Source organism: Olea europaea, chromosome 12, assembly GCF_002742605.1.
Source record: "Olea europaea var. sylvestris chromosome 12, O_europaea_v1, whole genome shotgun sequence".
NCBI lineage: Eukaryota > Viridiplantae > Streptophyta > Magnoliopsida > Lamiales > Oleaceae > Olea > Olea europaea.
This window is the reverse complement of record NC_036248.1, coordinates 27005322-27016023: the sequence shown is the minus strand read 5'-3', so window position 1 is coordinate 27016023 and position 10702 is coordinate 27005322. Positions and strand designations below refer to the sequence as shown.

Below are 10702 nucleotides of genomic sequence, written 5' to 3'. Positions count from 1 at the left end.
AAAGCGAAATAGATTCCATACTGCAAAAACATACATGGGAGCTAGTGGATCTTCCTCCTGGATGCAAACCACTATGCTACAAATGGATTTTCAAAGGAAAATGAAAGCAGATGGAACTATTGAAAAGTACAAGGCCAGATTAGTAATAAAATGTTACAAACAAAGGGAAGATTTTGATTACTTTGATACGTATTCTCCAGTGATGAGAATAACATCTATTAGGATGATACTTGCGATTGCCGCTTTGCGAAATCTTGAAGTACATCAAATGGATGTTAAAACTGTCTTTCTAAATGGAGATTTAGAAGAAGAAATTTACATGGAACAACCTGAGGGGTTTTCATCACCAGGACAGGAAAAGAAAGTTTGTAAACTGGTGAAATCACTATATGGTTTGAAACAAGCACCAAAACAATGGCATGAAAAATTTGACAATGTCATGATTGAGAGTAGATTTAAAATCAATGAATGTGACAAATGTGTTTACGTCAAAGACACTAAAGATGGATATGTCATCTTATATCTTTACGTTGATGACATGCTTATTGTTGGTAGTGACAATAAGATGATTGAATCCACTAAAAATATGTTAAACTCGAGATTTGACATGAAAGATATGAGTTTAGTTGATGTTATACTTGGAGTGAAAAAATCTCAAGAACATTAAATGGGCTTGTTCTAAGTCAGTCACATTATGTTGACAAAATTTTGGGAAAATTCCATAAGAATGATACTGGCTTAGCTAGAACACCAATAGATACGAGTCAACATCTGTCTAAAAATAAAGGAGAAAGTATCTCTCAAGTAGAATACTCGAGAGTTATCGAAAATCTAATGTACTTAATGAGTTGTACTAGACCAGATATAGCCTACACAGTCAGCAAACTGAGTAGATACACAAGTAATCCAGGAGCTGATCACTGAAAAGGAATTGTAAGAGTACTAAGGTGCTTAAGATATACTCGTGACTATGGACTATATTATACTAGATATCCAGTAGTCATTGAAGGATACAGTGATGCTAATTGGATATCTAATATAAAAGATTCAAAATCCACCAGTGGATATGTGTTCACATCGCGTGCTGCTACCATACCGTGAAAATCCTCTAAACAAACGGTTATAGCCAAATCTACGATGGAATCTAAGTTTATAGCTCTAAATAAATGTGGTGAAGAGGTTGAATGGTTGCTCAACTTCTTAGAGGATATTCCAAGATGATCAAAACCTGTGCCAACAATTTGCATATATTGTGATAGTCAATCGATAATAGAAAGGGCACAGAGTAACATATATAATGGTAAGTCTAGACATATACGTCGTACACACAATACCATAAGACAACTACTCTCAACTAGAGTTATCACTATTGACTATATAAGATCAAAAGATAACATTACGGATCCGCTAACTAAATGGTTAAATAGAGAGTTAGTTATGAAATCATCAAAAGGAATGTGACTTAAGCCCTTGAAAGAATAAGTCATTATAAAGGAAAACCCAACCTAGTTGACTGGAGATCTCAAGATCTAGGTTCAATGGGAAAACTTAACTGTAAAGACTTGATAAAATCACTGTGGGGGTAGTACCTCCTGTCCATTCCTATAATGTAACAGTGATGCCCGTAAGGTTGAAGGTTAAGCAATAGATTTTTAATGATTCTTATGCATCGTAAATCGAGCCAAGTAATGCGGGTTACTTGTAATAAGAAATCACCTATATGAAAGAGAAGTGGGGCCGCTTCTAAGAGAATTGGGTGGGGCTCAATTCTTAAGAACTCTCACAGAACTAGGCATATGTTCATGGCCAAAACGAACATAACAATGAGAACTGAATTGTGTTAGGAAGAATCATGTGTGAGGTATATCATCGTTTACACAAATGGTAGAACGGTTCAAGGACATCGCGTCTACTAGTCAGCCAGTAAAGTAAATATGCTTTCACAAGGGAAGGTTCAAAGAGTAACACCTACCTATCCTATGCAGGATTCAACCGCTGAACTTTATCACCTAGTCTTGTGTCTCACGTTTCGTGTCTCTCCCAATTTTCATTCATGTGGGGGATTGTTGAAAAAAATTGAGTGAGCAGCTTACTTTTGGCACAATTTTCGATGGGACCCGTTGGTCCAATATGAAATATCAAAGTTGATATGTGTTCTCCTCCGCAAGAACATCGATTTCATGTATTTATTTGCCAAAAATGAAACTCGGGTGAATGAGAAATTGAAGTTCAAAGTTGGTCATTGGAAGTTGATTTTGTGGGAAAAAAATGCATTTATCCCACATAGGAAAACCAAAGAAACTTAAACCACTTTATATATGGCTATGCTTTGGAGATGTGTAATCATGTGTAGCATAGAGGCTCTCTCCACGTGTGCGTGCAGAGGGGGGTGCAAATCACGAACCGAAATGACCTTTGGACCTTGAAATTGGGTGTGGACGCGACCTGCGCACACGAATGTCGGACCGAACAAGGCAAAAATGGCCCCATCGGTGAGCCCACGTTTTGCCAATTTTTTTTTTGCCTTTCTCCAATGACTTTTGAGTTTCTAAACTGAAAAAATTCCAATGGACTCCCAATGGTCACAGTGTTAATGGGAAGTAACTCCAATGGACTCCCAATGATCACAATATTAATGGGCAATATGCCTATAAAAAAGCTCATTCTCCAACAATCTAACATACTAAAAAATCTCACCTACATTCTTGCATACACAGTTTCTTCTTTTCTGCATTTCTTGTCCAGTAAGGTCTTGTTCTTATGGTGATATTGTTCAGATGCTAGATCAGTTCGCTGGAGTAGGACCGCGGTGCTCGGATTCTACTTATTACCCTTGTATCCTGGGAGACAACCACTCGAACTGAACCTCCAGCACCTACGGTGAAGGAGCGAAACTGTCTTAAAAAAATTGTGCATGGACAGACCTCAGTTTGAAACCTGCTGCAATTTGTGTTTTCTTTCTACAGATTATTTTCGCATTACTATTTAATTCATGCAGCTTGTAATTCTATAGTGTGTAACTTCCAGATTCATCGTTTATAGTTTTAACCTTCAATTAACTTATATTTATGATTTTGTGTTGCTAAACATTTTTTTTAGCCGGTGGAAAATTATGAAACGAAATTTTTTTGATAAATTGAAATCGTTTGCTTTGCGGTTATTAATTTCAATAGTCGGCTATTGTAATTGAATAAAACTTATACAATTAATTTCATCCACTAGTGACTTGTTTTCCTACAATTTTCATGCCCACACACACTAGAGGTGTAAATTAGGTCATACGTGTTCATGTAATACGGTTGTCGGGACAAGAACATCACAACTAATGTCAATGTTTGTCCCTGGCCAAGGGCCCAAGACTGCAAGAACAAGAACCGGGCCAGCATGCACACAAAATATACCCTGGACCACAGTCAAAATTACACAGTACTATACAAGTAGGCTCACATATAGCACAGAAAAGAGCAGAAAGACGAGAACACGAGAAATTCCTTCAAAATGCATTTTCTGTCACAAGAATTCAATACCATGTGGTTAGCAAAGAAAGCCAGGACAAAAACAAGTATATCTGACAATAAGAAGCCAACAGAAATAAGCTAAATTTACTCCCACGCGAATGTCCGCGTTTGGTGGGATCCACTTGTAGACGACCCATCGGGCTCATTCATAAACATTCCCCGAAAATGGACAGTTGAGTTTTTGCTACCGTGGGGGGAATCCATATCAAACCCTACCGGCTTGCTTTCAACTTCTCGAGGATACGAGTACTGGCCTAGGCCGATATACTGCGAACTGTGAACTGACTGTGCATTTGAGAGTAATGGATCATGCTGCACCACATGATCCAAACCAAATTCTCGAGAAACAGCAGGGGCCGATGACAGAAGAGAGAGAGCACGATCAGAGTCAACAACTTGATTTAAGCCATCAGCATAAAGATTTTGGCAGCAGGTATTGTTACTTCCAGATGCAGCATTCGGATCAAGAAGAGGTTGACAGATGGAAATTTCTTGGACACTTTGGTGAGGGCTTTGCAAAAATTGAAGTTGATTTACTCCTTTAAAGCTATGAGCCGAAATTTCAGGAAATGTATTTTGTCTCTCGATGTAATCTAAGTGTGGTTGATTGTTGTATAGAATCATATTATTCTCAGTTTTCACGATCCCGGCCCAAGATGAGCTCGCACTGGGATTCGGAATTATTTCTGGGCTATTAAATGAGAGAACTCGAGTACCTGCAGCAATAAGACAGTTCACCTCAGCAAACAAATGCTATCATGTTTGGCTAGGCTTAAAAAGTTTACTTATAAGTAAATAAATAAGTTTCAAAATAAATAATTTATATCATTCAAAGCTGGAAAGAAGCTAGTTACTTATTTTGAACATTAAAGTAAGAGTTACTTTTATAATAAGCAACCGTTGGTTTTTTTTTTTTAAAGGTGGTCAAGAAAAGAATAAGTTATCAATCATGTTTGGAAGGTTAACTTTCACTTCTTTTTGAACTTATCCAACATGCTCTGAGTAAGACAATTTATGGGCATATCGCATTTCAAGTTTGTTCAAGTAGAAATAGATAAGCAAACATGCAAACAAACAAATGCTATTAAGTCGCTTCAAAAAAACATATCATATATTTAATTCTAACCTTGCTGGACGGGAAACATCAAACCAGAACTTCTAGACAGCGTGTCAGGCTGAGGCTTCCTCCGGCGCCTGTTGTGGCCATCAAGACGTTTCCTGCAGCTTCTCTTTCCCTCGTCAAACTCTATCAAGGAATGAAACCTACAAAAGTGATATAAAATATATTTTAGTGCATGTCTGTCAGAGCTTATAATTGATTATAAGAAGTGGTTCCCAAGGAGTCTGTTGTAAAAAAGCAGGTAAAAGTTGCACATGTGGACAAAAATGAAGGCTGACAAACATGAACTTACATGCAATAAAATACTTTAAATCTAAACGGAACCCAGGATTAATACCATCAGAAACTATGTAGTCCACGATCAACTGACGAAAGACCAACGTAACAGTGCTTACTAGGCCAGACAACTAGAGGCACAGGTCAAAGAATATCATCATAATTTCCTGAAAATTACTGCTTGGCTCCCCTTTTACCAAATATATGTATCCAACCTGTTTTCATTTTAATACGAAGTTTTGACGCCAATGCATTCTTGATCACAAAGTCATGACATTAGTCTTAAGAAAAAAAAGAAGCATCTTTTCACACAAAGGTCCGATCTCCAAAACAAATACAATTTGACTTCAGAATCCTAATAACCAAATTGATGTTCATTCCAAGGCTTAAGAGGTCCACAAGTGCCCTTCAAAATTAGTAGAATTTAAATTTGAACTTGTCCTTCGCAATGAATTAGAGTGATAATTGCCGAAAAAAGTTACAGCTACAATCACAACGGGATGAGTTTTGAATAGAAGGTGGCCAAACTAGAATTGTAGGATTATAAATCTCAGCACAGTTTAATATAGTCAAATATTGTAAGTTGGTCAAGAAATAAATAAATAGTGACAACTCAATTTACAGGAAGAGTCAAAAACTAAAACTCGGGGTTAAAGAAAGAGAGAGTGAAAAAAAATTGCTGTTCGTAGATATATCCATTTCAAACCTATATATGAATTCCAACAAGCACATTAGAAAGGTACCGTAAGAACAATAGCATGCCTATATTATATGCCACAACAGTACATGATCATTCAAAGTTACTGTAATTGCCAATCCAAACATATTCCGCAGAACAAAATTAGTGAACGCTGCTGCAAGAATATGTAGAGCCTAATCATATCGTTCACTTGGTGACAAATTAGAGAAAAAATCAAGCGACGAGGGTATCTTTGGTACATACATATACTAAGCCACTTAATATTCCAACTATATTTAAAAGATTTTAGAGGGGAGCCATTTCCGTAATAAGGGAGGTATAAGATCCTCTGCACAGTTCTTCGTAATAGAGAAAAATCTGCAGCAGCAGCAAGTGGATAGCTCTCTCATATTGAGGGTGAAGAAATATAAACTCTGCCCGCACTTTTCATACTTCAGTTGTTTTTACTACTTATTGATCTCGTAACTTCGATTTTGCTTTAATCCCCGACACAAGTATGAACAAAATTACATTGTTACTAATGCCAGTGATAAGGTAGAATCATACAGCAGTTTCAAAAGCGATTTACTTGCTGCAAGTCATGCTAATCGATATATTGATAAAAACAAACTTCTTATCAATCCATTAGCAAACAAAGTGCTTCAAATGTGATGAGGGCCTAAGCCTACTAATGCATCAATGGAACAAAATGTTGAAGCATAAAGAATTGGTACTGAATCACAATCGATGATAACTATTTATAAAATTCACCTGCTGCACTGTTGACAAAACCGCTGCTCTCGACCCCCAATTGTGACCCTTGCAGTTTTTGAGTGTGCCTCACAGACTTTGTGACGCCGGTGATACTCTCGACACAGACTTAGGTCCGCATCACACCCATCCACCAAGCACTGAGCAACTTGTGTAACATTCCCGGGTGCCTTTGCCCTTTTCGACGATCCAGAAAATGACGATGAATCCATTGAAAAATCTTGGAAGATCACAAAATCCTTTCAATGTCTAAACCCTCAATCCCAACAGCTCTTTAACTCTATGATTTGATCCCCAATATTCTCTATACTTCTAAGTTGCCAACCAGATATTCGCTGTGCCGGAAAATTGAAAACAGGGCAATGGTTTTTTGCTCCAAAATAGTTCACACACTCCGTTTTCTCTCAAATAAGCTATTCCTAATCCGATTCTCCATTGATCCTGAATAACATTCTTTCCATACTTGTCCACTGGTTGAACATCAAGTAAGTCTGAGTAGTAATTTTAAAAAAGAAGCATAAACAAAGAGTTAGATTGATTAATCCAATTTGTAAACCCAGATAAGGCAGGGAGGCTAAAAAAAAAAAAAGAGGAAGAAGATGAAGAAGACGAAGAAAGAAAGAACACACAATTGCAGGTTAATGCTACAACTCCAAATAATTCAAGTAAAAAACTACAGCTATATAGGTTATGTATTCGAATCAGAAGAGAAATCAATATTGACAGTTCCTATCTGTAAATTGACATTCAAATTAAAATCTACAAGAATCTGTATATGGAAAAGGGTATACAATACGATTATTCGTTTACTTCAAATCGTCAACATTCAGATTGGCTAATTCCATGCTAATACTACTTCAAGACACAGTCTATTCTTAAGGAATTAAATTTCCCCCAAATTAGAAGCAGATTTTTCTAATCTTTTGGGAGAATTATCAGTGTTCAAGTAACAAAATTGATGATTGAACGGTCTTATTTTTGAACGGTGTAATTTTTCCAACTTTTTAGGTAAGACAGAGATAAAAACAGGTCTTTTGGAAAAGTTAAAAAATGGCAGTAATTTCACCAACAACTCTACACCCAATCCACAAGGCCCACATTTGGAAAAAGAAAACTTAATCAAATCAATGTAGTTAGTGAAAATTCAGTATTTTTAAAACTAATATATTATCATGTAAATAAAACCCAGAAAACCCATTTCAAGAGGGGAAAAATATGCACAAGGGAACAGAAAAATAGAAAAGAGGCTTATCTGCAATTTGCTGATGCTACAGAAAAAAAAAAGAAAAAAAAAAAAAGATATTTGAATGATGTGAAAAAAGTTGGACGTTCCTTTTTTGGGTGGGGTTTTGAGTGTTGATTAAAGTAAAAGACTGAAACTTGAACAAGAATAGTCTCTGTGTGTGAGAGACAGAGAGAGAGAGAGAGAGTACCTCAGAAATGAAGCTCAAAGTATACCAACTTTTTTGGTATGTTGAGTACCCAATGAGACGAAATGCATAAAAGTTAAGGAGATTGAAGCAAAGTAAAGAAGCATAATACGTACAAAGAGAATTAAATTGATGTTAAGAGAGAGAAGAGTTTCAGACACGTGGAAAAGAAGATAACTGACTTAGTCTTCTCAGCCATTGATTCTCTGACAACGACTCCATTATATCCCAGTAAAGTGGCAACTGGTAAAAAGATAACAATGGTGTGTGTGAAAGAGAGAGATGAACATAGGGGACAGTAGGGAATGAAGAAAGGCTACAGATTATATAGGTGAACAATAACGTATGAATAGTAATCCATATTACGAAGTTCATTTGAGTGTGCATCCCTTTTACCTTTAAAAAAAAAAAAAAAAAAAAAAGGTTGAATCCCAAGTTTGAGGACTTTCACCCCGTCTCGCCCTTAAAGATTTGTCTCCCAACAGACTAAGGAATAAAAGCTGTCTGTACACTGTGTCTACAAGAAATTCAATTTCATGTCTTAGGAATCAAATTCTCACACTGCGACTGTTAGCAAGATGTGAGATAACCTTACTCCTGTCCTTTGCACTACTAAACTATACCCGAGGCTTTCATCCCTTTTACCTTATTGTACGTGTGACGTGATCCATTGAATAAAATCTCTCACAAAGCCAATAGTGAAATTGGATACACACACGGGCAGGAAAAATGTTTATGTCTTTATGACACATCATTGTTGACAGATTTTTTTTATTATTATTATTATTTTTTTTTTTTTTGACAAATTAATGAGGTGATGATAATTGAATGAAAACTGTTGAAATTTCTTTATCATTTAAAAGATTATGCTTATGTGATGCGGGCTGATGGCAAAAAGAAAGTGAAATAATGTTCTTTTATTTGTTGGTGAGATTTTGACTTTGATAAATATCATCACATCATCTATTAATAAACAAATTTATAAGTTGTTATGTACATGTAGTACGATTGGACTGATAGAGTGAGTACATGTATGGATGAACAAGAATTATATATTTATACTAATATACACAAATTATCAGTTGCAGACCCCCAAATTTTATCGCTTGGGTGCCCGCATTTAGATCCAAACTGTCTTTTTTTAAGCACGTATGAATAATCAGATGAAAATCGTTCAAACTTTTTCACAAATAATTACTTGAAGCACTTATTTTTTTTTTTCGTCATATTTGGCTCTCCAAACAGACTTTTTGGTGCACGTAAGAACAAATGGACATAAATTGTTCGATTTTCTGACAAATAGTCAAACGTGATTCATTCTATTTTTCATTGTAATGAGGTGCTCAAACCATCTTTTTTGGTGCACGTAAAATAAATGGACATAAATTATTCAATTTTGTGACATAGTGCACTTGACCCAGTTTATCCAGAGTAATTCAACTAAGCTCATCATCCTTGAAAGGACTATTTGACCAGAAGATGAATGATTTTCATATATTTGTCCTTACGTGCATTAAAAAGAAAGCTTAGGATTCAAATGCAATAAAAAAAATTGAACAGTGACTGAAATGCAACAAGTTGTAATGTTTGAGGATTGTGAATGAAAAATCCCCAATATATTAATTACATAGTGGGGTTGGTTGTGGGTTTAGGTGGTCAGGGGGAGGTTGAAAGGATTTTTAAGTTTGTGGGTTTTCCTCTCAAACCCAATTAGTGTGCCTTTCGATGCAATTAGCCATGTAATAAATGATTAAGGCCATGTTTGAGCCGTATTATATGAAAAAAAAATACATTCTTAAACAGTAAATGACATCATTTCAACCACAAATTTTTTAATAAAATAATATTATACGTTTTAACTGCACATTCTTCATCAATCTACTATTCCAAAATATATTCTTTAGAAATAATGTGCCTCATGGCTCAAATACACACTCAAATAAGAATAATGCTATTTACAATCGTTTACTGTCATAGTCGTTCTACGTACACACATGTGTCAGCTAGTGATTGATACATTAATTTGATAATTTTTTTATTATCTTATGTATTAATCGCTATATGTATATCAAATATGGCGATTATGGTGATGATCTACTACAAGAAAAATTATTCTTAAAATAATGTGATTANATTAATCGCTATATGTATATCAAATATGGCGATTATGGTGATGATCTACTACAAGAAAAATTATTCTTAAAATAATGTGATTAAGCAAATAAAAAAATGTCACATAAACGAGTGGCAAAGAAAGGGACAGAGTGTTTTATGTGAAATAAAAAAGTTGGAAAAAAGTACAAATGCATGATAATACTTTGTGTCTCACGAGTCACATTCTCCTCCTTTCATTCATTGTGCTCCTCCTCTATTCGTGTCTTAAGATTTGATAAAATAGATGGGATATAAGAGATGTGGATAAAGTATCTTTATGCATTTTACTCATGTTTGTTATGTACTACTAAATGAAAAATAGTATATCGATAAAATTTTAGTTCGTCATTTTAATTTAACTATGTCTAGATTTTTATCCAATATATCATCCCTAAAATGCAAATTATTGTTCTTTTTTCATTATTTGATAAATAGAATTAGGAAGATTAGTCATCGTAAATTAAAATAGGTCATGCATGAGCAATGTAATGCAATATATCATGTACAACTCTATCTCTCACACCATTTGACGTATGTCAAAGTAACTATTTCTTTTAAAAGATAAATTAGTAAGAGAGGCACAATCAAATATTTTATCAATCAGACAATGACTAGTTATCCATACCAAACACAATTAGTACGCGACTTTGTTCAAAAATGGGAAAATTAGATTATGACTCCTCAACTTTCAAAATTAAGGTTTTTGTGTCCCAACCTATATAAATTTGTGAATCAAGGTCCTTGCATGACTGAA

General features: G+C 35.2%; 1 protein-coding gene across 3 annotated transcripts; it reads right to left on the bottom strand.

Annotated features, from left to right (window-relative positions):
- Positions 1 to 3471: 3471 nt before the first annotated feature.
- LOC111406227 (squamosa promoter-binding-like protein 16) lies at positions 3472 to 8088 on the bottom strand. 3 transcript variants are annotated; one of them, XM_023035509.1, is made up of 4 exons: positions 7798 to 8088; positions 6365 to 6855; positions 4645 to 4781; positions 3472 to 4234 (listed from the first exon to the last, which is right to left on the bottom strand). In XM_023035509.1, the coding sequence occupies exons 2-4, from the start codon at positions 6574 to 6576 to the stop codon at positions 3603 to 3605; spliced, it is 981 nt and encodes a 326-aa protein (XP_022891277.1). In that variant the 5' UTR covers positions 6577 to 6855; positions 7798 to 8088; the 3' UTR covers positions 3472 to 3602. The 3 variants fall into 3 exon arrangements, with proteins under 3 accessions (XP_022891277.1, XP_022891278.1, XP_022891276.1); XM_023035510.1 differs by having other exon boundaries at positions 7977 to 8088; XM_023035508.1 differs by lacking the exon at positions 7798 to 8088 and having other exon boundaries at positions 6365 to 7787.
- Positions 8089 to 10702: the final 2614 nt, after the last annotated feature.

Coding starts and splice junctions, on each gene's coding strand:
- LOC111406227 (XM_023035509.1), bottom strand. CDS start 6,576: ATGGATTCATCGTCATTTTCTGGATCGTCGAAAAGGGCAAAGGCACCC. Junction 4,782..6,364: donor TTTTGTCAACAGTGCAGCAG/GTGAATTTTATA, acceptor TCACTTTTGTAG/GTTTCATTCCTTGATAGAGT. Junction 4,235..4,644: donor GATGTTTCCCGTCCAGCAAG/GTTAGAATTAAA, acceptor TTATTGCTGCAG/GTACTCGAGTTCTCTCATTT.